At 39.7% G+C, this 26,727-nt stretch overlaps 1 protein-coding gene across 1 annotated transcript; it reads left to right on the forward strand.

Moving 5' to 3' along the window:
• Positions 1 to 1,093: 1,093 nt before the first annotated feature.
• Positions 1,094 to 26,727, forward strand: LOC113889631 (guanylate-binding protein 6-like). Its single transcript, XM_027536584.1, has 11 exons — positions 1,094 to 1,270; positions 5,632 to 5,840; positions 6,645 to 6,772; positions 9,226 to 9,335; positions 9,534 to 9,730; positions 20,442 to 20,687; positions 21,991 to 22,271; positions 22,964 to 23,176; positions 24,927 to 25,029; positions 25,368 to 25,561; positions 26,465 to 26,727. Exons 2-11 carry the CDS (start codon positions 5,651 to 5,653, stop codon positions 26,687 to 26,689), a joined length of 1,887 nt encoding a protein of 628 aa, XP_027392385.1. The 5' UTR covers positions 1,094 to 1,270; positions 5,632 to 5,650; the 3' UTR covers positions 26,690 to 26,727.

Here is a 26,727-nt window from a genome sequence, read left to right on the forward strand (position 1 = left end):
ACAGATGGACAGAAAGCATATTCCTTTTCTGTCTCTCTGCTCCAAAATAATAAGGATACTTAGACTCAAATTGCCATAGAAGTAGACACTCAGACTGAGACCTTGGACTTGGGCCATTCCATTTATCCTGTAAGACAACGATACATGAGAAGGTGACAACCCCTAGCATGTAGTAGCAGCAGCACACTTAACTAAACCAGGGGTGGACAAACTATGGCCATAGGCCAAATCTGTCTCATTGCCTACTTTTGTAAATAAAGTCTTATGGGAACATAGCCACACCCATTTGTTTATCTTTGTCTATGTATGCTTCTGCTGAATAGTTGTGACAGAGACCTATGTCCTGCAAATCCTAAAGTGTTTACTATCTGGCCTTTTCTGGAAAAGTTTCCATAGATAAGGAGAATGGTGAGGACAATGGAGACCAGGCAGATGGAGCCTCACGGCCTGACTTCCTTGGGCATCTTCCTACCAAACCTCTGTTTTTCTCTTTACATGGCTCCTTTGTCTTCCTCACTAACAAACATGTACACCCAATCATTTTCTTACCTGATCAAATAAAACCCCTTTGAAACTGGTCCAATTGGCTAAATTTCTGTAGAAAGGGGGGTGGTACCTATGTTAGTTGAGGGTCCATGCTTTGGAGAACTATGAAAATGTCCAGCCAGTAGTGAGCACCTTGGATAATACCATGAAGGATTACTCATTTTCATCTTTATTTATCTTTTTATTTTAAAAGATACTTGTTTCATTAAATATAGGTATTAAGGAACAGATTTAAAATGTTTAAGAGTTCTTCACTAACACAGTACCCAGGAATCCTTGCTGAGAAAAAAAATGCTTGAAATATACTTGGTTTACACAGCTCAATTTCACTCACTTCAAGCAATCTTATGCCCAGGAGAGAAGAGAGGCCATGGAAGCCTTTAAAGTGGCTGAAATTCCACCATAGAAAAGTGGTGGAATGTGTTAGAATTCACATTCTGCAATCCTAATTCAGTCATTCTGGACTGGCTTTTTCTAATTTCCTCTCACTCTGCTCCACACACCCATATTTGTGCTGTAGTCAAAGAATCTGGCATGACTCTGCTACCTCAGAAAGAGCATACTTTCAATTTCAGTTTAAACATATCACTATACTGGAAGAGAAGACTGACTTGCTCAGTCTTCTTTAGCTTTGATAAAGGAGAGACAAAGGGGTGGAAGGAGCAAGTAAGCAAAGGGTGAGAGGCAACTGGAACCATTCTTGGACTCCTGGTGTGTGGAACAGGTATGTCCATCTTTTATGTGCTATCTAAGATTGATTTTTGATTCAATGTGACAATTGAAGAAGTGCAGAGGTCTACAGCTGGCTTTATTTTGGGGAGCTACAGCTTCTCTGTTTGGATCAGTAGGGCTGCAAAGTGACAGGCACACTGTGTCTTCCTGGATGTGCTGCTTCTAGAAGGAGCCCTTATGGGATTTTGCCTGTCTTGCTTTGTCAAGCTCTGTGGCTGGCATTTGAATTCAGAGAACAAGATATTTCCTGCCAAGGCGGTTACAGGCAATTATAACTTAAAGAGATCATTTCTTTTCATCTTTATATCAGTCATACTTAAGAAAGCTTCACAGAGAGAGCTCTGAAAATTTGTCTATGTGCATTAAATTTAGTACCCACATAGCTGATATTTAATAATTAAAGATTTAAAATCTCATCAAAACTCTTTCGTTCTCTTCTCCTTTTCTCTCTCTCTCTCTTCTCTCCCATCTGTTGTGTTTGTTGGTTTGCTTTTCATGGTTATGAAGTTGGAGCCATTTGTAGCATTTAAAAAATCTATACCATCTGGGTTTAACAATCCCTTTGGATAATTCTTCTGTAGATCAAATTTAGAAAACCAATCCTGAGTAGGACTGAACAGCTGCACTTTGTTAATTTGAAGTTCAGAATTTTGTAGCCCATTCACAGTAAGAAATCAGAGATCTACAGATCTGTGGGTTTTTCTTTGTTTGTTTGCTTTTTTGTTTTTTGAGCAAAGAGAACAAAGAAGTAGTTTACTGAGGCAAAAGCAGAAAGACACACTCAGGGGAAAGTGTGGGGGCATCCCTGTAGGATTTTTTGATTTCATCTTTTTTCTTATTTTTATCATTGAATGAATGGGGTATTTTTGATTAGAGGTAGAATATTCATTGAGGGAGGTGTGTGTGGGGGGCTTCCTAAGTGGCTCAGTGGTAAAGAATCTGCCTTTTAAGCAAGAGATGCAGGAGATGTGGGTTTAATCACTGGGTTGGGAAGATCCCTGGAGGAGGAAATGGCAACCCACTCCAGTATTCTTGCCTGGGAAATCCCATGGACAGAGGAGTCTGGCAGTCTACAGTCCATGGAGTTGCAAAAGAGACACAACGGACAATGCATGGATGAATGATTTATTGAGAGGAAGACAGAACTGGTTTTTATAAAGTTGTTTGCAGTGGTTCATCTCACATCTTCCTACAGCTTCCTGTAATCTTCCCTTTAAGGAGGGAACTGGACAATTCTAGAAATTATAATGTAGCTGTTAGAGGCTCCTGTTTTCCTTTGTATTCTTGATTCCCACACTGAAGAACTAGACAAAAGCAAATGGTGCAGGAGCAATGTATGAAATTGCTTGCTGCTTTTCTCTGATAAAAATTTTTTATTTGTAGACCTTATTTCTTAGTAACCTAGAGTCCACAGATTGTGTTCAAATGCAGAACCCAAAGGACCAATCTGTTCAGTGCAATTTTTGTGGATAAGTCTTCATCTAATTCAACAAACATGTTCTGAAATTCTATTTTGTGCTGTGTGCTATGCTTAGATACAAGCTTATAGTATCTAATTTTATTATTAAAACATCCACCATACTGGATCTATAATTTTTCTCACATTACCCCTATAATTATCTTTAAAAACTTAAGTTTAACTAGGTGGGGCTCCTTGTTTAAGACTACATGAGTAGTAACTGATAGAGTGATTTTTTTGTTTGTCTGTTTGGTTTTTGAAGTATCTTTTGATAGTATTAAATGTATCTAGAATGTTTGACCTGTAAATATAAAACAATATTTTAGATAATTGAATATAATATCATGCTTATACATTCTGATAATGAAACATGCATAGATATTATAGGGAACTTTTAGCATAATAGCAACCAAAAATATGCCAAGAGATCCACGGTATAATAGTGCTTTTAATATTTAATTTTTCAAATCAAACTTTGCCTTGGAAAACAGTTACAAGGAAATCCCATCTCTTTTCATCTAGATTTACCTAGTGGTCATCTTTTGCTTGGAGAAGGCAATGGCACCCCACTCCAGTACTCTTGCCTGGAAAATCCCATGGGTGGAGGAGCCTGGTAGGCTGCAGTCCATGGGGTTGCTAAGAGTCGAACATCACTTTTCACTTTCATGCATTGGAGAAGGAAATGGCAACCCACTCCAGTGTTCTTGCCTGGAGAATCTCAGGGACTGGGGAGCCTGGTAGGCTGCTGTCTGTGGGGTCGCACAGAGTCGGACATGACTGAAGCAACTTAGCAGCAGCAGTAGCAGCATCTTTTGCTACATTTACTTTATCTCTCTAAATATATTGGGTTGGTTAAAAAGTTGGTTCAGGTTTTTCTGTAAGATTCTAAAAAAAATAAATGGCCAATAAGAAGGGCTATTGTTAAAAGAAAAAAAAAAACCCCAAACATAAATAACAAATATTGGAGATTTGCAGTTCTCTAGTAATTAGTGATGTTGGGCATTTATAAAATCAGTCACATTTTGAGTTCTTTGTCTGCCAGTTTTGTTCCAAGGAAATCTTTCACTAAATTTGTCCTTGGTTTTGAGGTTTGGGATTAAGCTAAAGAGAAACAATAAAGTCTTTTTAGGCTTTTCTTTTATGCATCTTCCCTGGGCCTGTGTGTGCCTTTTCAAATTTCCCATATATGCGCTGCTTTAAAATATCTTAATTTTCCAGACAGTCTCTCCTCAGGGCTTCTGATCATCTATTGTTCGCCTTTACCTTGAAAAGGAAAAATTCAGCTTCTCCTCTCAAATTTCTATCCTCCATATATCACTTCTGGTCATCACTTACGTGGGCATATAATCATACTAAGCAATTTTGACACAGTAATTTCTCAGAGTTAGTCCATACTCCACAGTCCACAGGTTAAGGGTTGAGTCCCTCAATTAAGACACAAATTGCAAGTCTAGATTGTCACTTGGGCTTCTAACTGGCTATACAGTGAAGGTTCCCACAATCTTCTCCTCAGGTTCAATAATTTGCTAGGATGGTTTACAGAAATCAGGAAAAATTGTTTACTTTCTAGGTTATTGATTTATTAAAAAAAAAAAAAGGATACAATCCAGGAAGAGCAAGAGAGAAGAAATGCATGAAAGTAAGAAAGGGGTAGGAGAAGGAAATGGCAACTCATTCCAGTGTTCTTGCCTGGAGAATCCCAGGGACAGAGGAGCCTGGTGGGCTGCTGTCTGTGGGGTTGCACAGAGTCAGACACGAATGAAGTGACTTAGCAGCAGCAGCAGCAGCAATAAAGGGGTATGGAGTTTCCATGTTCCCTCTGAACATGCTATCCTTTGGAAACCTCCATGTTTATCAAGCCAGAAGCTCTCTGAACCATTTTAGTTAGCTTTTTTTTTTTTCTAGTTTTTTAAATAGAACCCTCATTCAATAGCTATGGTTGATTAAATAATTGGTCACTAATGATTACTCAACTTTCAGCTCTTCTGTGATCCCCAGAGGTTGGGGAATGAGGCTGAAGGTTCCAAGTCTTGAATAGCATGGTTGGTTCTTTCAAATATGAACTTAGCTGGGTTTGTGCTTTATGTGGGCTTCCCAGGTGGCTCAGTGGTACAGAATTGGCCTGCCAATGCAGAAGGTGCAGGAGACAGGGGGTTCAATCTCTGGGTTGGGAAGATCCCCTGGAGTAGGAAATGGCAATGTGTTCCAGTATTCTTGCCTGGAAAATTTCATGGACAGAGGAGCCTGGTGGTCTACAGTTCATGGGGTCACAAAGAGTCAGACATGACTGAGCTACTGAACAGCATCACACATGTATTTTATGTATCATTGTTCATTGTTCTATCGGTAGGTCATGTCTTACTCTTTGGAACCCCATGGAATGCAGCATGCCAGGCTTCCTTGTCCTTCACCATCTCCCAGAGTTTGCTCAAACTCATATCCATTGAATTGGTGATGCCATCCAACCATCTCATCCTTTGTCATCCCCTTCTCCTCCTGCCTTCAGTCTTTCCCAGGATCAGGGTCTTTTGCAATGAGTCAGCTCTTTGCATCAAGTGGCCAAAGTACTGGATCTTCAGCTTCAGCATTGGTCCTTCCAATGTATATTCAGGATTGATTTCCTTTAGGATTGGGGCTTAGTATGTTGTAGGCCTTCAGTGCATGGTAACAATAACTTGAATTTTATTATTATTCTTGAAGTAAAATTATAGATAGTGATAATAGTTTGTGTTTTATTAAAAACATCATAGAGATTTGAGGAAATGATGGAGGAAAACCTCGGTAGTATGCTAATTCTAGGTTACCTGTTGTCTCATGGAAAGTACAGAAGTCTTACTGAATTTGAAGTTGACAGATGCCTTGTATTACTCTGCCTGTAATCTTATTTCTACTAGAAAGCTCTTCTAGGTTACCATGACATCTGGACCCAACATGATGAACCCCATTTGTCTGGTGGAAAATGACAATGAGATTCTGTCAGTGAACCAGAAAGCTCTACAGATTCTTGAGAAGATTTCTCAGCCAGTGGTGGTGGTGGGCATTGTAGGACTCTATCGTACAGGCAAATCCTACTTGATGAACCGTCTTGCAGGACAGAACCATGGTGAGTGTTGTACTTGGTTAGAGTCCAGTTGTTTGATTCTAGCTGACATCTTAGTTTCTTAGTTTTCTTCCTTGATCATGTGAAGGGAGAAACAAATTCCTCTGAATAAGCCAATCTTCCACTTCTAATTCTCACCACTAAATCACTACCTTATTGTGATCTATTATCATGTTCTCTGTTTTATTCCTATAAAGCAAAATCTCTTCAACATATGCAAAAATCCTACCTTATCCGACCTGATTAAATACTGTGCTCTTGCAGTTGTCTTCTCACTTTCAAAACATTTTTTTTTTAATTGAATATTCTCAAGAACATATAAAGATATTTCATTATCTATCATCTTAAAAATTCTTCCTGGATTTCATATCCTATTGTGGCTAAAACCTCTCAAACTCTCCCACTTTTTTAAAAATAATTTTTTTCTGGAAAAAATACAATCTCAATTTCTTTTTTTTTTTTACTTTTTTTCCATGTCCATATCTCACTGTAATGCACTTCTCCACTTTTGAAACTCACCATTCTTTCAAAATGCTCTTGTTACAGTTAGCCATAACCTCTGTTTTATCTGACTCATGGATACTTCTTTGTCTCCATGCTGAACCCTTGCTTGGTATCATTATTGCAATTAATATCCCCTTCTCCTTGAAACAGAGAACACACAAAGTAGGGCATTCTTGTTGAGGTAGAGACAGCACCATCATATGTACTAAGGTACTTGCATTCTAGTAAGTCTGATTTTGTAACCCCTTGGTGGCTTAGATTATCTGCTGTGATTGAATATTGCTTTCTCCCCTCCCTTTGCAGGTTTCCCTCTGGGCTCCACAGTGCAGTCTGAAACCAAGGGCATCTGGATGTGGTGTGTGCCCCACCCCTCCAAAGAGAACCACACCCTGGTCCTTCTGGACACCGAGGGCTTGGGGGATGTGGAAAAGGTGAGGTGGAAGGTCACAGATAAATCCTTTTTATTCTGGGTTTTCTCCTTATTGCTTGATGATCGTAGAACTTTAGCTGCTGTAGTCTATTTGTAAAATCCAGAAGTCAACTATAGTAAATGAGGCAAACTATGGTTTGTTTGAATCCCACTTCTAGGAAAAGTTATTAGACATATATTAAATAAAATATTTTATTTCTTGGCACTGCATGGATGACTTGATTTCTTTTAATAAATAATTATTGAACAGCTGAATTCTAGGCTTTTGGACTTAAGAAGGTAGATTGTGTTGGTGGTTTAGTTGCTAAGCTGTATCTGACTCTTGTGACCCCACAGACTGTAGCCCACCAGGCTCCTCTGTCCGTGGGATTTCCCAGGCAAGAATACTGGAGTGCATTGCCATTTCCTTCTCCAGGGGATCTTCCCTGACCCAGGGATTAAACCCGAGTCTCCCGCATTACAGGTGGATTCGTTACCAACTGAGCCACCAGGGAGGCCCAAATAAGGTAGATATCAGTGACCAAAGTAAAGGTCTTGTTCTCAAAGACCACACATGTGCAGTCAGCTTTAATAAAGGGTGATTGGTAAAGAAGAAGGTTAGAGAGAGGAGGAAGCTGAACTACATTGCAATCACCAACCCCTGTCAATTCCCTGGGAGCTCTGGGTAAGAATGGTCCTTTTGAGTTGCTCTGACTTGGAACAATGGTGCTAGTAAATTATTGAAAAGTTACTTTGGGAGCCTTTCTAATTAATAGGGCTAACACCTAAAGACTCTTTCACTGGCACTCCCAACAGCTAGGGGAATAAGTCCTTCAGTCTTAAAAGGTGATCCAGGCAGGACTTGACAGTTTCCATCACTTACAGTTAAGTTATAAAGGTGTGTTGGTAAAAAAGAGGAGAAACATCAACCTGGGATAGAGGAAGGATTTTTGATTCATCTTCTTAGCTATCAGATGAAGAGTGTATTTAAAGGTTGGAGTTAAGAGATGGGTTTACATTTTCTATGATGAAATTCATCAACTGTTCACAGAACATTTTAGAAAGCTGTGAGATACCTCTAGATGTGGTGGTTCTATAAGACATATGTTTGTCCTACAAGAAACATTTTAAGATGGATTTTTTGATATTTTAGCTTTCTACTAATGGGTGAAAGAAGTTACATTTCTTTGTTTCATTAACTTTAGAGTTATTTGGAAATAGTACCTAAATTTCTATAGCTTTTTATATTTCTCCCCAAAGGAGAATTAGAAATTCTGTTTTTATCTTGAAAGTCATATATCAAAATGATATAGTCTTGTTGTTGAAATAATTGATTGTTTTCCATAAATGCCACTTCTTCTAATTGATTATTTTCTAAGACTGAGTTTTGGGGAAATAAAGTAATGAATAGACTATTTCCCCCCAAATTCCCATATAGAAATGTCTTGACATAAATCAGTTTTTCCATTTGCTCTAGGCAGCAGCTTTACACACTCTTTACAGCAGAAATAATATATAGATTTATGCTACTATTTAGAAAATGCTATGATTTATACAAACAAATTAGTCTGGCCTTTAAGGCCCTTCATCAGGTTGCACTAGAGCTTCAAATTCACTTCTCCACTCACCTTCTGCTCCAGTCAAATGAAATAACTCTGTTTTAATTATAAGACCCCAGTATTCTCCCATCTCTAATTTTGCCTCTGTGAGTGCTTCTGTCTATGGGATCACCTTCATTTCTTGAAGTCCACATTTTGCCAATTCTTTAATACTCAGTTCAAGACTTCGAGGAAGCTTTCATGTCACGTTGTTTCTCCAACTTTCATAGCTTGGTTCTTCCTTTACAGACATAAATTTTAATTTAATGTTATAGCTATAAGTTTCTCTGCTTATATACATTACTAAGATGTCAGCTTTCTATAGGTACTGTCATCTTTGCTGCATTTATTGTTATGGATGTTTGTCACTTATTTGAAATAGGCGTCCTGAAAGGAATAATTGTCATTTTTAACATTGCTTTTTGAAATCTAAGAACAGTGGGAGAGTATTAACTTTTGTAGATATTTATTGATTTAATATAATTTAAAAGCCCAATTATGCCAACTCTGGTCTATTTTATATGAGCTATGATTAATAAATACATGTGGAATGAAGAAGTACTAACACTCATCATTGAATACATAGTTACGTACCAAGTACTGTACTAGTTTTTATGTATATGTTATTTTCCTTCATCCACTGAGGGAAAAGAAAGTCTTGTAAAGATTAGAATCACTTTATATATGAAAAAATCACAAACATAAAAAATGTCTTTGTAATTGTCAAAGCTGATATCTGTATTTGCGTCTGTCTTCAAATAGTGTCTATGAGTGTGTTAACTGAAATAATACATGAAAGCCTGATAGAATCAATGGATGAATGAATTTTTAATTTAGGAGTAAAATCCTAAACCTCTTGTTTAAATGTGATTTCTAGGGTGACCCTAAGAATGACTCGTGGATCTTTGCCCTGGCTGTGCTTCTATGCAGCACCTTTGTCTACAATAGCACGAGCACCATCAACCACCAGGCCCTGGAACAGCTGTAGTATCCTTCCAGAAACTGAACCTCCAAGTTTCACCGAGTTTGATGAAAATGATAGAGTCATTTCTCCTTCCCTATCATTTAGTTGCCTTTGGTGGAGCAGAGGGGACCCAGGGCCAAAGAGAGTGATGATAATACTTTTTAATTGGGGAAATGTAGGACTTATGCGGAGGCTGTTACTTTTCTTTAACCAAATCTTAGCTATGTGACAGAGCTCACAGAACTTATCCAGGCCAAGTCCTCTCCAAGACCTGATGGAGTAGAAGATTCCACAGAGTTTGTGAGTTTCTTTCCAGACTTTATCTGGGCTGTTCGGGATTTCACCCTGGAGCTGAAGTTAAACGGTCACCCTATCACAGAAGATCAGTACCTGGAGAATGCCTTGAAGCTGATTCCAGGTATTAGAGCACGACCCAGGCAGTGGATGGTCTAATGGAGGGTGGGATTTACTAAACACTGTCTATCATCTCTGGGGTTGTGTTGCCCTAATGGTCCGGGAGTGAGCGACAAGAATGAAGACAGAACACGAAATCTGGTGCAATGGGTCAGGGGACATGCAGCCTGTATGGGACTGAGGTGCAGAGTCCACTCTGAGTCCAGCTTTTATTCCTAATTGCAGACTACAAGACTATTTTTTATGTTATCTTTCCCAAGACACTACGCTGACATAGTCCAGATCTCCTTGTTTTTACGCCAGGTTGTTCCCTTTTGGGCTTGTCTCAACAATCAGCAAGTGTATAGGCAGTGTTCATGCTTGACATGGACCTGGTGTTCCAAGGTCCATGCTTTCATGATCCCAGTCATACTCCCTTCTGGGTCTGGTCTTGGGGTTTGTAACAAGGAGATTATTCTTAAGAAAAACATGAAAGATAATCATTAACAAAGTTTCTTAATATATGCTGTTTTTCCAGGTGCTATTTCTGTGGAATTTCTCAAGGCTGTGAAAGTACATTATAGGAATTCCCACTACATCTCCCTTTTTGTTTTTGCAGGAGTAGATATGCTGTCTGAGCAACTGCCTTTTTCATCAGTTCTCAGATGGTTTTTCTCATGCATCTGAGGACTAGACACAAAACAGTTAAAAATTTACATCCTGATATTATTGTACCAAGCAATCCTCCTCCTAAAGTTTTAATCCACATCATGGGGTTAAGTTAATGTAAGCTTTCCTCAATTTCTTCAAAAAAATCAGTTTCTGGGAGTAATTGTAAGTGATCATTCTGCATATTAGAAATAGTAGCCTGTAACCGGGAAATATCTGAGGATAGATTATTATGAATGTGTCCTCTCAAATGTTCAGATAATCGGTCCCAAGTATATGCACTTTGATTATACTTATGAGGTATGACACAAAATGAAGAGATATTCCAATCACACTTAAGATGAATTTGTAACTTAAAATTTTGTACTTTGTCCCCTAGTAGGAGAGCTGCATTTTCTAAAGCCATCAGTTGTTCATTAATTTCTTGGTCTATGTGGGTTTGACTTCCCCAGGCAGAACTTGCATTTTGGTACCACTGCTGTACAAATGTAGTCGTTTATATAGTTTGATGCAGTGCCAGCCCGGCTATTACTGCTGTCATGGCTATGGTGATAATTCCCATAATAGCTGCCATAAGGAATCCAATAAACATTTTGGAATGCTGTAGTACTTTCTTTATAACTTTTAAAAGACGATGTCTTTCAGAAGAGCCTCCCCAAGGTCTGGTTTGATTTACTGGAAGCCGTATTCCTCATCTCCTTCTTCATATAACAAATGAGTGATTAGCATTATAAAGTGAAGAATTTAAGCAAGTATATAATTTTCAATCCTGGCAAGAAAATTCTTGTACACTTTCATTGATAGAAATTGTTCTTTTCAAGAGTACATAAGGATCTCTCACACAAGCCTGAATGTAAAATGTCCAGTTTGGACTGGTATTAAATGTCAAGAAATAACATCCATCCCAAATTTGGAATTTTTTAAGACTTAAGGCCAATTTTCAAATTTCTCCTTGCCCTATTCCTTGATCCAATTGTGGGAAGGGGGGAGACATGCCACTACCATGCCATATAATTGGATGATCTAAATGAGTGGTGATATTAGTATGGTGAAAGACTTCATGCAGCTTCCAACACAGCCTTTTGTGAGAATTGCAGGACTGATTTTGATGAGAGCAATTAGAGACTGCCTACCCCTTAGGGGACCAGTCCCATCAATTCCATAGGAACCATTAATCAAAATTACTCCCTCAGTTCCACAACAATTATCCCACTGAATACGATCTTGTTTTTCAGTCCATAGCTTGAGATGCTCTCATAAAGGTCTGTCTGATTTGGTGTAATTGTCAGGTTCTGAGTTGTTATAAGCAAAACTCAGACCAGAGAGAAGATGTAGCTAAATCTTAGTATAGTTGCTATTTAAAGAATTGGTGGGCAGCCAGGCTTGCACGGATAATTTAAGACATCCTGTAGCTGGTCCTACACAAATTGTCCAGGATTCATACCCATAAACAACACTGAAGGGAGTCCCTTCCTCTTGTTTAAAAAAGAGGAAGATGTGTATCTTCAGGTCCTGGTATCCAGGAAGAATCATTAACATAAATGGGGATCATAGAATCCCCCCAATCAACAGGTTTTTGTAATGGGGGGTTAGGTATACATGCCCAATAAGTATAATTTTTAGATTCAGCTGTTGCTAGGGGTATGTGTACTCACTGCGGTGGTGATAAGAGCAAACATGGAAATGCCCGGGTTGTTAGGAGTGACAGCTTTCCCTTCATTTTCTAAGATCTCCTTTGATTTCTGTGTTCATCTTTTAATTTGTCCCCACGTGGGAATCTTGTTCTGATGTGTTGACAGGAGGGGAATCGTTATCTTTGTTTGTTTCAGACTCATGCTTTTTAAACTCATGACTGGGGTCTCTACATCCCATGTGAAGCATCTCTTCTGTGGGAGTTTGCTCATGATACGGTTTCAGATGACGTGATGGAATCCAAACGGGTGTTTCTGAATCACTAGTGAAACACAAGCGAAACCCCTTCCCCAGGTTATCAGATTCACCCTATGCCATGAGTGTGTTTGTGGATCATACCACCAAACAGGTGGTTTGGGGTGAATTTCTTTTTGTTCCTTTATAAAATGCTGTTCTGCTGCGGTGAAATCATTATCTTGATGCAAAAAATTTTAAGTAAATAATACTTTATATAATTTTTGCTGTGGTGGAAGTGACATTCCATCTCCCCCTTTCTGTTTTTGTAACATTTCTTTAAGAATCTGTTAGCTTGTTCTACAATAGTTTGTCCGTGGGGATTATAGGGAATTCCTGCATGATGTTTTCATAGACCAAGCCTTTAAAAAATCCCTAAAAGCAGAACTGGTGTAAGCTGGGCCATTGTCTGTTTTTATATTTTGTGGGAGGCCCATAGTAGCAAAGCAGCTACGCAAATGTGAAATAACGTGTCTTGTAGATTCTCCAGAGCAAGCAGTTGCCCATATAAATTTAGAGTTAATATCAACTGTGACATGTACATAAGCAAGCTTTCCAAAGGATGGAAGGTGAGTTACGTCCATCTGCCAGATCTGATTTGGCCTCAGGCCACGAGGATTAATTTCCCCCAGTTTCTGTTGGAGACATGGTTATTGCAACCATCTGACATGTAGGACAAGTGCTCACAATCTGTTTAGCTTAAGCCCAAGTGATGTGAAACTTGGTTTTTAAATATTTTGAATTACAATGTGTCAGGTCATGAAAGGCTGATGCCTCTGTAAAGGCTGGAAATAAAAGGGCATCGGCTTGAGTATTTCCTTCTGTTAAAGGCCCTGGTAAAATAGTATGAGCCCGAATATGAGTAATGTAGAATGGAAACCATCAGTGTCTAATCACCTGTTGTAAATTTGTAAAAAGTGTATATAATGTGGATGGGATAGTATCCTTAATAGTTGCTGTTTATATATGTTTAGTGACATGTACAGAATATTGAGAATCAGATAAGATATTAATTGCTTGGGGAATATTTTGTGATATGTGTATAGTAGGTAGAATTTTTGCTTGTTGTGCAGAATATCCAGGTGTTTCAATTACTAGCATAAATGTGCCTGTATATCCTGCTTTCCCTAAGCTAGTGCCATCTGTAAAATTGAGAGGAGCGGAGGGAATGGGGTTGATACTGCTAATTCTAGGCAAAATCCATCTTGTTTGTTTTAAAAACTACAAGATATAGGCAAATCAGGATAGTGGTTGCCAATATGTCCAACATATTGGACAACTAAAAGTTTGTTGCCAAGATAATGAATAATGAATTTTGAAGAGAATGTTTTAATTCCTTGGAAGTTGGTGTAGTCCAAACAAGGCAGGGATCATGTCCAGTAAGCTGTTGAACACACTCTCTTCCTTTTAGAATTATATTGGCTACCATATCTAAGTAAAGGGTAATAGATTTTGTTTGTGAATTAGCTAAGAATAGCCATTAAACTATTAAAGGAGTTTGCATAATCAACCCAGTAGGGGAATGAGGGGTGGGGAAGACAAACAACTGAAGAGGCTCTAAAGGGTCTATTTTGTCTATTTGGCAGTTTTGTACAGCTTGTTCTATAATTGCTAGTTTTTTCTCAGCCTCAGGAAATTTTTGTTGGGAGCTATTAAGCTCTGGATTTTCTCTTAATAGAATAAATGGGATAAAGAATAAGTTGGAATCCCTAGTTTAGGCTGAATCCAGTTCATTTAAAGTTTTAATTGAGTCTCTGCGTATCTGCATCTTTTGGTTTGATTGCAGTATGGGTGACTTATTTCCTGAGTACTGAAAAGGTTCAGTGTATTGTGATTTATCAGGAGCTATATACAAGCCAGTACATTCCAAGCATTCCTTTAGCTTTAAAAACATTCCTATAGGCTATCAATTTCAGGTAGGCACATAGTATATCATCCATATAATGAATGATATATGCATAAGGGAATTGCTGTCGCATTGGATGTAAAGCCTTGGCTACAAAATTTTGACAAATAGTGGGACTGTTAAGCATACCTTGAAGTAATACAGTCCATTGAAGTCTTTTATGTGGCTCTTTTAAATTAATGGAGGGAACTGAAAAGGCAAATCTAGGTTTATCATCAGGATGTAAAGGAATAGTGAAAAAACAATCTCTGAGATCAATAGCAAACAAATGCAAATTTCTTGGAATCATACTAGGATTAGGTAGACCAGGCTGCAAAGCACCCATTGAAACAATAACAGCATTAACAGCTCTCAGATCAGTAAGCATTCTCTGTTAACCAGATTGCTTTTGTATAACGAACACTGGAGAATTCCAAGGGCTAAGATCAGATCAGATCAGTCGCTCAGTCGTGTCCGACTCTTTGCGACCCCATGAATCCCAGCACGCCAGGCCTCCCTGTCCATCACCAACTCCCGGAGTTCACTCAGACTCACGTCCATCGAGTCAGTGATGCCATCCAGCCATCTCATCCTCTGTCGTCCCCTTCTTCTCTTGCCCCTAATCCCTCCCAGCATCAGAGTCTTTTCCAATGAGTCAACTCTTCGCATAAGGTGGCCAAAGTACTGGAGTTTCAGCTTTAGCATCATTCCTTCCAAAGAAATCCCAGGGCTGATCTCCTTCAGAATGGACTGGTTGGATCTCCTTGCAGTTCAAGGGACTCTCAAGAGTCTTCTCCAACACCACAGTTCAAAAGCATCAATTCTTTGGTGCTCAGCCTTCTTCACAGTCCAACTCTCACATCCGTACATGACCACAGGAAAAACCATAGCCTTGACTGGATGGACCTTTGTTGGCAAAGTAATGTCTCTGCTTTTCAATATGCTATCTAGGTTGGTCATAACTTTCCTTCCAAGGAGTAAGTGTCTTTTAATTTCATGGTTGTAGTCACCATCTGCAGTGATTTTGGAGCCCCAAAAAATGAAGTCTGACACTGTTTCCACTGTTTCCCCATCTATTTCCCATGAAGTGATGGGACCAGATGCCATGATCTTCGTTTTCTGAATGTTGAGCTTTAAGCCAACTTTTTCACTCTTCTCTTTCACTTTCACCAAGAGGCTTTTTGTTCCTCTTCACTTTCTGCCATAAGGGTGGTGTCATCTGCATATCTGAGGTTATTGATATTTCTCCTGGCAATCTTGATTCCAGCTTGTGTTTCTTCCAGTCCAGCGTTTCTCATGATGTACTCTGCGTATAAGTTAAATAAACAGGGTGACAATATACAGCCTTGATGAACTCCTTTTCCTATTTGGAACCAGTCTGTTGTTCCATGTCTAGTTCTAACTGTTGCTTCCTGACCTGCATACAAATTTCTAAGAGTTTTTTCCCACCTGGGAATACCAGGTGGTCTGGTATTCCCATCTCTTTCAGAATTTTCCACAGTTTATTGTGATCCACACAGTCAAAGGCTTTGGCATAGTCAATAAAGCAGAAATAGATGATTTTCTGGAAGTCTCTGGCTTTTTCCATGATCCAGAGGATGTTGGCAATTTGATCTCTTGTTCCTCTGCCTTTTCTAAAACCAGCTGGAACATCAGGAAGTTCATGGTCCACATATTGCTGAAGCCTGGCTTGGAGAATTTTGAGCATTACTTTACTAGCGTGTGAGATGAGTGCAAAGGACTCAGTAATATGTCCCTTGTTAAGTTGTTCATTAACTAATTCATGTAAAGCCTCAATTTTTTTTTTTTTTTTTTTTTGGTTTAGGGGCCACTGCTCTATCCACATAGGTTGATCTGTTTTCCGATTAAGGGGTATGGGTGTGGGTGGAGGAAGATTAATAGGAGCAGTGGCCACTAGTGAAAAGAGGGCGGTTTGAAATCTTGAGTAGTCAAAGGATAAATACTTCCTTGTTGATTTTTGCCCAGTCCCAATCCTGGTATATAACCTTGATTGAACATAATTTGGCGACTGCCCTTGCTATATTGATTTGGAGGACAAGGGGGAGGAGACGGAGGAAAAAATCCCTCATCATCTTCCTCAGGAGCTGAAGGAGCAGGTTTTGCAGATGGCTGCCCCTTTCCCTCAGACTCCACATACTCTGAACTTTGAGGTTATTCAAGAGAATTATCATCATTTTCATCAAAAGAATCAGAAATCTGCAAAGGTTCCAGTACTGAGTTAATTAATGCCCACATACTCCAAATAGAAATAGGGAGTGGAGTTCCTTTTGCATGTTCTTTCTTAAACTTGGCTCCAACCTTTTCCCAGACTTTTAAATCCAAGGCCCCTATTGATGGGAACAAGCAGCAATATTTATCTATTGCTTGCAACAATTCTAATAATCCCCCTTCACTAATAGAAGCTCCTCTCCCTTTCAAGAGTTGTCTTAATAAACAAATATGTGGGTGATAGTGTTCTACAGTCTCAACATTCCCATTTTCAGTTTGTTCAGTCACTTAGTCATGTTCGACTCTTTGCGACCCCATGGACTGCAACACACCAGGCCTCCCTGTCTATCACCAACTCCCAGAGTTTACTCAAACTCATGTCCATTGAGTCTGTGATGCCATCCAACCATCTCATCCTCTGTTGTCACCTTCTCCTCCTGCCCTCAATCTTTCCCAGCATCAGAGTCTTTTCAAATGAGTCAGGTCTTCACATCAGGTGGCAAAAGTATTGGAGTTTCAGCTTTAATATCAGTCCTACCAATGAATATTCAGGACTGATTTCCTTTAGGATGGACTGGTTGGATCTCCTTGCAGTCCAAGGGACTCTCAAGGGTCTTCTCCAATACCACAGTTCAAAAGCATCAATTCTTCTGTGCTCAGCTTTCTTTATAGTCCAACTCTCACATCCATACATGGCTATTGGAAAAACCATAGCCTTGACTAGACAGACCTTTGTGTTGGCAAAGTAATGTCTCTGTTTTTTAATATGCTGTCTAGATTGGTCATAGTTTTTCTTCCAAGGAGTAAGTCTTTTAATTTCCCGGGTGCAGTCAACATCTGCAGTGATTTTCTTCTACTTCTAAGTCACTTCAGTTGTGTCCGACTCTGTGTGACCCCATAGACGGCAGCCCACCAGGCTCCCCCATCCCTGGGATTCTGCAGGCAAGAACACTGGAGTGTGTTGCCATTTCCTTTTCCAATGCATGAAAGTGGAAAGTGAAAGGGAAGTCGCTCAGTCATGTCCAACTCTTTGCGACCCCGTGGACTGCTCCTCCATCCATGGGATTTGCCAGGCAAGAGTACTGGAGTGGGGTGCCATCACCTTCTCCACAGTGACTTTGGAGCTCCCCACATAAAGTCTGTCACTGTTTCCACTGTTTCTCCATTTGCCATGAAGTGATGGGACCAGATGCCATGATCTTAGTTTTCTGAATGTTGAGTTTTAAACCAAATTTTTCACTGTCTTCTTCCACTTTCATCAAGAGGCTCTTTAGTTCTTCTTCACTTTCTGCCATAAGAGTGGTGTCATCTGCATATCTGAGATTATTGATATTTCTCCCAGCAATCTTGATTCCAGCTTGTGCTTCCTCCAGCCCAGTGTTTCTCGTGATGTACTCTGTATGTAAGTTAAACAAGCAGGGTGACAATATACAGCCTTGATGTAGTCCTTTCCCTATTTGGAACCAGCCTGTTGTTCCATGTCCAGTTCTGACTGTTGCTTCCTGACCTGCATACAGGTTTCTCAGGAGGCAGGTCAGGTGGTCTGGTAGTCTCTTGAAGAATTTTCCACAGTTTGTTGTGATCCACACAAAGGCCTGGAATAGTCAATAAAGCAGAAATAGATGTTTTTCTGGAACTCTCTTGCTTTTTTGATGATCCAGCAGATGTTGGCAATTTTATTTCTTGTTCCTCTGCCTTTTCTAAAACCAGTCTGAACATCTGGAAGTTCAGGGTTCATGTATCATTGAAGCCTGGCTTGGAGAATTTTGAGCATTACTTTACTAGCGTGTGAGACGAGTGGAATTGTGCGGTAGTTTGAGCGTTCTTTAGCATTGCCTTTCTTTGGGATTGGAATGAAAACTGACCTTTTCCAGTCCTGTGGCCACTGCTGAGTTTTACCATTTTAACCCTGTAAATGCTTGAAGACTTACCAGCAGGAATTTTCAGAGGCCTCTCAACTATCCCAGGTTCTGTGTTGCTGTAATTTCACTTTTGCTCCTAGTAGTCTTTTGCTCTGGCCCTACGTTTGGTGCCAATTGTTGCCCTAATGGTCTAGGAGTGAGCAACAAGAATGAAGACAGAACACAAAATCTGGTGCAATGGGTCAGGGTACATATAGCCTCTATTGGACTGAGGTGAGGGTCCACTCTGAGTCCAGCTTTTATTTTTAATTGCAGACTACAAGACTATTTTTGATCTTATATTTCCCAAGGCACTACACTGACATAATCCAGATCTCCCTGTTTTTACTCCAAGAAGTTCCCTTTTGGGCTTGTGTTGGGAAAAATCAGCAAGTGGGTAGGCAGCATTTATGCCTGACGCTGAGCCAGTGTTCCAAGGTCCATGCTTTCATGATCCCAGTCATACTCCCTTCTGGGTCTGGCCTTAGGGTTTGTAACAAGGAGATTATTCTTAAGAAAAACATGAAAGATAATCATTAACACAGTTTCTTAATATATGCTGTTTTTCCAGGTGCTATTTCTATGGAATTTCTCAAGGCTGTGAAAGTACATTATTAGGAATTCCCTCTACAGGGTTGCATTTGTACTTGAGACTAGATCAAAATCTGTAGGAATCATGGCTGGAAAGTGGGTTGCAAAGCTCTAGCCACTGGAGTTGATGTTCACTTAAGAAAAGTAAAGTGTAAGGTGAAGTGAAATTATTCAAAATCAATTTGTTTTTTATACCATTTGTAAATTAGCATCCAGATTACAATGGGTGCTAAAGCCTTCTAAAGACCAGACGCCTGTGTTCCCTATTTTGGCTTCTGCTTTTCTTTGTTGAGGAAAACAACTGACCAGGTACTTGTTGGCATGAAATTATAATGAAAAGTCTATCTAATAAAAAAAAACCCAACAACTGCATTTCACATAGGTAGATTTTATTCTCAAAGAGGGATCTTTCTAATCCTGTATAGTTATGTGCTAGGCTAAGTCGTTTCGTCATGTCTGACTCTGCGACTCTATGGACTGTAGCCCTCCAGATTCCTCTGCCCTTGGGATTCTTCAGGGAAGAATTCTGGATTGGGTTGCCATGTCCTCCTCCAGGGGATCTTCCTGACCCAGGGATCGAACCCACATCTCTTACGTCTCCTGCATTGGCAGGCAGGTTCTTTACTGCTAGTACCACCTGGGAATATCATGTAAAAAATGACTTAATGTTCTAAATAAACCTGATGAAGTGTGTGTCTTTTCAATCTATGCTTTTTCAATATTTCTGATAATTTTTAGAACATTCATTTTACCTTCTTCATCCCAGCTTTCTCCTGATTCTCACATATTTACCTGTGTTTTAATTACAAATTAATGAATTATTTTAATGGGTTACATTTACACTGGGTATATCTGATGAAATCTTGAGAGAGATATCAATTCTGATTTACTCATTCTTGCTTTTTCTATTTATGCTTTCTCAAAATATCTATTGAGAAATTGTCTGGTCAGAAGAGGACAACTGTCAGATCAAATATAATAGTTTTTGTCAGAGTTGATTGATTAGTGGTGACATCTTAAAATTGAATTTTAGTTACGTTTATCCTTCAGAGGTTTTTGCTAAAAATTAGCTAACTCTGTACCAAGTATTTTTTAGCATCAAAATCATTTTCTCTAAATAATTAGGGTGTCATTCCCAATATTTCAAGTATTGTCCCTTAACCCTTGTTTATGGCTCTTCTTCTCAGCCTCACGGCTCAATTCCTACATGAGACTAAGTAGAGCTAAAATTTACATTTGAACTTTCATCCTTTTACCCATTAGTTCAGTAAATATCTAAGAGACAACTTCTCTACAGTGTGCAGGTCTGCAGATATCAGTTTTAGGTTTCTTTTATTGAATCAGATGTCTCCCAAAACTTCTCTCCAGAGTTATATCAATGGTGTAAGTTTTATGTGCAAGGAAGTGCTGAGTGTTTATGTTAAATAAGTTATTAGCATAGAAGACAGCAAAGAAACACAAATCCCTGTCCTGAACACCATGAGCTCCATTGTTTCAAAAGTCTTCCCTCTCTAATCTGTTTTTCTGTCTTTCAGGCAGGAATCCCAAAGCCAAAACATCCAATCTACCCAGAGAGTGTATCAGGCATTTCTTTCCAACACGGAAGTGTTTTGTGTTTGATTGGCCAACAAATGACAAAGAACTCCTACACAATATTGAGAATGTGTCTGAAGACCAACTGGATCCTAAATTCCTGAAACAAACAAACAATTTCTGCTCTTACATCTTCACCAATGCAAAAATCAAGACCCTCAAAGAGGGGATCATGGTCACTGGGAATCGTGAGTCTCTTTTTCCTGATTCCATGGGGGTTGATGTGTGCTGAATATTGTGTATAATATGTTTTTCAGTATTTTTGTTTGATTCTTTATGGAATTTGGGTTTTACAGACACTCATACTCCATAAAGAAATATGTATGCTTCATAATTATCTTACTTTGGGGAATTTACAAATCCCTTCCTTAAATGGCAAGTTTTGTCACTGAAATCTGTGGCTTCTACTTATCTGGAAAATTCCTCTACTGAGAAAAAACTCACTATCAGGGTATAAAAACAGAATCTTCCATTTTCTGAAGTCCTATATAGTAAGTGTTCTTTGCGAGTAGAATATGAAAGATATTTTGGAAGATTCAGCTTAGTTCAGTCGCTCAGTCATGTCTGACACTTTGTGACCCCATGCACTGCAGCATGTCAGTCTTCCCTGTCCATCACCAACTCCTGGAGCTTGCTCAACCTCATGTCCATCGAGTCAGTAATGCCATCCAACCATCTCATTCTCTGTCATCCCCTTCTCTTCCTGCCTTCTATTTTTCCCAGCATCAGGGCCTTTTCAAATGAGTCAGTTCTTTCCATCAGGTGGCCAAAATATTGGAGCTTCAGCCTCAGTATCAGTCCTTCCAATGAACATTCAGGACTGATTTCCTTTAGGATTGACTGGTTTGATCTCCTTGAGATCCAAGGGACTCCCAAGAGTCTTCTTCAACACCCAGTTCAAAAGCATCAATTCTTTGGCACTCTGTTTTCTTCATGGTCCAACTCTCACATTCATATACAACTATTGGGAAAACCATAGCTTTGACTAGACAAACCTTTGTTGGCAAAGTAACATCTCTGCTTTTTAATACGCTATCTAGGTTGGTCATAGCTTTTCTTCCAAGGAGCAAGCATCTTTTAATTTTAAGTGTCTTTTAATTTTTTTGAAGATTAGAGTGGACCAAAAATAAATACTAGTCCATAAATCACTGAAAAATCCATTCAAAGCCTCAGAATTGTGAGTAAATATAATCTTATATACCCTGTCTCATCTTAATACCTATGCAATCTATTTTGCTTTTAATATTTCAGATGCCTCCTAGTTTATTACATAGAGGTAGATTTTCAATTTTTTCTGCCCTGTGGACTGGAAAAACATAAAAATAAAGAGTCAATAAGAAAATGAAGGTAGTGATAGTAGAAGGGGGAACGGTGTGTGTGTGTGTGTGTGTGTGTGTGTGCATGTGTGTCTTTAAAAATGTAGTCTGAGAATCTTGGTGCCTATTGATTGATAACTTAATATTTATCCCTTAAATGTCCTGACTTATTTAGGACTGAGGACTCTGGTTGTGACCTATGTGGATACTATCAATACCGGAGCTGTACCTTGCTTGGAGAATGCAGTGACAACTCTGGCCCAGCTGGAAAACTCAGCAGCTGTGCAAAAAGCAGCTGACCACTACAGTGAGCAAATGACCCAGCGACTGAGCCTCCCCACAGAGACGTTCCAGGAACTGCTGGAGGTGCACGCAGCCTGTGAGAGGGAAGCCATTGCCATCTTCATGGAGAGCTCCTTCAAAGACAAAGATCAGGAATTCCAGATGGGTCTTGTGGTAATTTGTCTTTGTATTTACCATTTTCCCCCCTCCCCTTGAATAATGAAGCCTAGCAGTGCCCTTATGGTCCCCATGGTTCATCCCTCACTCAAGGATGAAGTAGTCTGTGTTCACATGAGGGATAGAGTTTCAAAGGACTGTGTTGTCTTCTTTTTTCTACCAAATCTTGGGAAGTTTATCTGGAAATGTCTCTCATCTCTGCTGTAAAACCAGTATAGATATCCTTTGGAAGTAAATATTTCTGCAGATTCCAGTGCTGTCCAGGGCACACACACAAGTCATTCTTAAGTTGATTTCTTTTTCTTTGAACACATTCTTTTGATCAGGAACTAAAAATTTTCTAATCAGACTCTTATTCCAAGACATTTTCAACTTAGGTTGCTCCTTGCTATATCATTGAAAATAGAATCACTGAGCATTGCAACTGCAAAGAACCACAGAGAAGAGATAATGCAACTCCAACATTTCAGATAAGAACCTGAAGGGAAGCTGAGAAAATTTCCTGTGCTCTATCAGAGAGTTTTCAGAGTTGTGATAGATCAGGTCTTGTGATTGCTTTTTTATTTGATTTAAAAAATATACTTTTCTCATGAGGACAGCAGTTAGACCAATCCTTCTACTACGTTCTTTGAAATTTTATCTCCTCTTTTTCATTTTCCTGGTGACATCTCTCTATATTTCCCTTGCAGGAAGTCATAAAGAATAAGAAGGAGGGTTTCATGCTGCAGAATGAAGAGGCATCTATCAAATACTGCCAGGCTAAACTTGATAAGCTTTCCAAGGCCCTAATGCAAAGTATATCAGCAGGTGCTTTCTCTGTTCCTGGAGGGCACAAACTCTACAGGAAAGCAATGGAAAGATTACAACAGGACTATTGCCAAGTGCCCAGGAAAGGAGTAAAGGTGAGGAACAAGGGGAGCATGGGGAGCCTACAGAATAGAGTCCAGAGGGTCTCTTGAAAATCTGAGAGCAAAACACCAAGTGTAGGTAATAAGAAAACATGGGGAAATCATGAAAGTTTTAGGTCTTAAGATTCACTGTATGAAATTCATTAATAACTACATTTGTACCTATTTATTAGACTCCACATATAAGTGATATCATATGATATTTGCTTTCTGTGTCTAACTTACTTCACACAATTTGATAGTCTCTAGGTCCATCCATATTGCTGCAAATGACATTACTTTGTTCTTTTTTATGGCTGAGTGATATTCCATTTATGTATATCTTTTTAATCTATTCCTCTGTTGATGGACATTTAGGTTGCCTCCATGCCTGGTTATTGTAAATAGTGCTGCAATGAAAATTGGGATACATGTGTCTTTCTAAATTTTGGTTTTCCTGGAATATATGCCCAGGGATGGGATTCCTGGATCTTTCCTTAGACCCTTTAATCCTTCAAATGACATTAAGATGCATCTACACTTATTGTCATCATCTTAAAGATCTGAACTGAGAGGATTAGCAGGTTAAACAAAGTTGCCTTAAGTTTTAGCCATCAAGTGAAGAAGCACAAGCTGGAATCAAGATTGCCGGGAGAAATATCAATAACCTCAGATATGCAGATGACATCACCCTTATGGCAGAAAGTGAAGAGGAACTAAAAAGCCTCTTGATGAAGGTGAAAGAGGAGAGTGAAAAAGTTGGCTTAAAACTCAACATTCAGAAAATGAAGAGCATGGCATCTGGTCCCATCACTTCATGGGAAATAGATGGGGAAACAGTGGAAACAGTGTTAGACTTTATTTTTCTGGGCTCCAAAATCACTGCAGATGGTGACTGCAGCCATGAAATTAAAAGATGCTTACTCCTTGGAAGAAAAGTTATGACCAACCTAGATAGCATATTGAAAAGCAGAGACATTACTTCGCCAAAAAAGGTCCGTCTAGTCAAGGCTATGGTTTTTCCTGCGGTCATGTATGGATGTGAGAGTTGGGCTGTGAAGAAAGCTGAGAGCCGAAGAATTGATGCTTTTGAACTGTGGTGTTGGAGAAGACTCTTGAGAGTCCCTTGGACTGCAAGGAGATCCAACCAGTCCATTCTGAAGGAGATCAGCCCTGGGATTTCTTTGGAAGGAATGATGCTAAAGCTGAAACTCCAGTACATTGGCCACCTCATGCGAAGAGTTGACTCATTGGAAAAGACTCTGATGCTGGGAGGGATTGGGGGCAGGAGGAGAAGGGGGTGACAGAGGATGAGATGGCTGGATGGCATCACTGACTCGATGGATGTGAGTTTGAGTGAACTCCAGGAATTGGTGATGGACACGGAGGCCTGGCGTGCTGGGATTCATGAGGTCGCAAAGAGTCAGACACGACTGAGCAACTGAACTGAACTAAACTGAGCAGAGGAAAACAGCAGCACAGTTTAGAGGCAATATTTCACACTGGGAAGACAAATATATAAAAGTACTGGAGATCTTGGGTTTGTAGAACTGAAGATAGTTCTGACTGGCTGGAGTCTAGAGTGGCTAGAAGGAAGTAGCACTGAGAGGGAGATGGGAGGAAGACAGGTCACTCTAAGGAGCTTAGACTTGTAGGGGACTACTGTGGAATTTTAAACATGAAGAAAAATTATGTGGATGTGACTGTTTTTGCACTTATCTCCCCAATGGAAATCTAAGTTCTGTGTTCCTTCTTGGTTCCTCAGGAAAATGAAGTCCTCCAGAGCTTTCTGCAGTCACAGGTGGTAGTCGAGAAATCCATCCTGCAGGCAGATAAAGCCCTCACTGAGGGGGAGAAGGCTGTAGCAGGTACGGGGTAGGGTTTGGCTCACAGGGAATGGGTAGACTTGGGCAGTGCCCTCTGACAGGTGTGAGACTAAAACCCTGGTACAAAGAGATTCCTCTCCATCTGTGGAACAACTCTGCTACATCTGAAAACAGTAAAAGGAATTGTGCAATCACAACAGGGTTAGACATCAGCCAGACTCCCATCACATTCTGGAATGTGCTCTTGGTGATGTGGACAAAGCAAGGAATTCAGAGATTTCCCACCTCGCTTTCCAACTTTATTTTAATCTCTGAGGTCAGGAGGGTAGAGATCAGTCCTTACCTTATTTTCTTCCCTCTCTAAAACCTTCCTGGGGCAGAGGAGCGGGCCAGGAATGAGACAGCTGAGAAGGAACTGGAGCTGCTAAGACAGAAACTGCAAGAGCAGCAGCAGGAGATGGAGGCGCAACAGAGGAGTCTCCAGGAAAACATAGCCCAGCTGACAGAGAAGCTGGAGAGGGAAAGAGAAAACATACTGAGAGAGCAGACTATGATGTTGGAGCATAAGCTGAAGGTAAGTCAGGCTGTGGCCTTAGTCGTGCTCGATGGTCATTACCCTGGGACCTCAGGAAGGGATGGGTAAAGGTTACAGCAAGACCATGGAGGGAAGAACCATTGACATTTACTGCTTGTGATTCATTAAAACCCCAAAGCCTTTGAATCCTTCCAAAGTCTTTGAGTGCTATTCTGTAAGTAGACTCTGGAGACTTCAAGAGGCATAGGGCCTCTGCAAGCCATCAGAGAGTATGAACACGGTTTGTATTTATAAACCCTATTATAAAATTTGGGGAGTTTTAAAATGATCTCATGAGGCTTGGTTAAATGGATATTCTAACCACATGTATTTAACTGGTTTGCTTTAGAGCATCACTGCCAGTTACCCTGCTACCACCCAAAGGCCCTATCTATGCTGACATAGAACTATCAGCAAGGCCCAGACTTAAAAAACACAGGGCAGGGATAGCTTCTAAATGTGCTGCATTGTCTCCAGGGGTGGATACCCAAGCTATCGTGCGGCAAAAGGGAAACTCTCTCACTGTCCATCTGGGTGTGTTTAGAACAGATGTCTATGATTTGGATGACTATACCATCCTGAGTGGGGCTGAGACTTAGTGCAATCACACCTGGCATCTTTTGCCTAGAACATGTATTTGTCCTCATGTCAGGCTTAGCTTCACGGGCTAAATCCAATGGTGTATGAGTAGTAGTAAGACTGTAAATTACAATTTCTCTTAATGTTCAGGTCAAAACTGGTAGATATTCTGTTTACAAAATTCTCCTTCCATGATTGAGTAAGAGAGAACAATGTTAGGAATAAAATAGACAGTTTGATGAGGTTTTAAAATTTGAGAAAATGTAATCCTTGAGAAAAAAGGGAATTTAAAATTTTTTACTTTTCTCACTCTTTTTTTTTTAGGCCCAGGAAGCTCTGCTTATAGAAGGATTTAGACAGAAATCTGAGAATATGAGTGCAGAGATAAATCATTTGAGAAATATGATTGATAATACTAATGATGGTAATGCTTCCTGGATTGCACTAGTCTTGGACAGATTTGGCAAAGAGATTGCTTCAGTATTGTGTGCTCCAGGCAAACTTCTTGGTCATATTGTGAGAGGCGTGGGCTCCCTATTTAAAAAGTAGATCTCCTTTTAAAAAATTAAAGATATATTATATATGTA

This window comes from Bos indicus x Bos taurus, chromosome 3 (genome assembly GCF_003369695.1).
Source record: "Bos indicus x Bos taurus breed Angus x Brahman F1 hybrid chromosome 3, Bos_hybrid_MaternalHap_v2.0, whole genome shotgun sequence".
NCBI classification, from domain to species: domain Eukaryota; kingdom Metazoa; phylum Chordata; class Mammalia; order Artiodactyla; family Bovidae; genus Bos; species Bos indicus x Bos taurus.

Excerpts from the sequence above, each read along its gene's own strand:
- LOC113889631 (XM_027536584.1), top strand. The coding sequence starts at position 5,651 with ATGACATCTGGACCCAACATGATGAACCCCATTTGTCTGGTGGAAAAT. Across the intron at positions 22,272-22,963 it reads AATTCCAGATGGGTCTTGTG|GAAGTCATAAAGAATAAGAA; the intron begins GTAATTTGTCTT and ends TTTCCCTTGCAG. Across the intron at positions 23,177-24,926 it reads TGCCCAGGAAAGGAGTAAAG|GAAAATGAAGTCCTCCAGAG; the intron begins GTGAGGAACAAG and ends TTGGTTCCTCAG.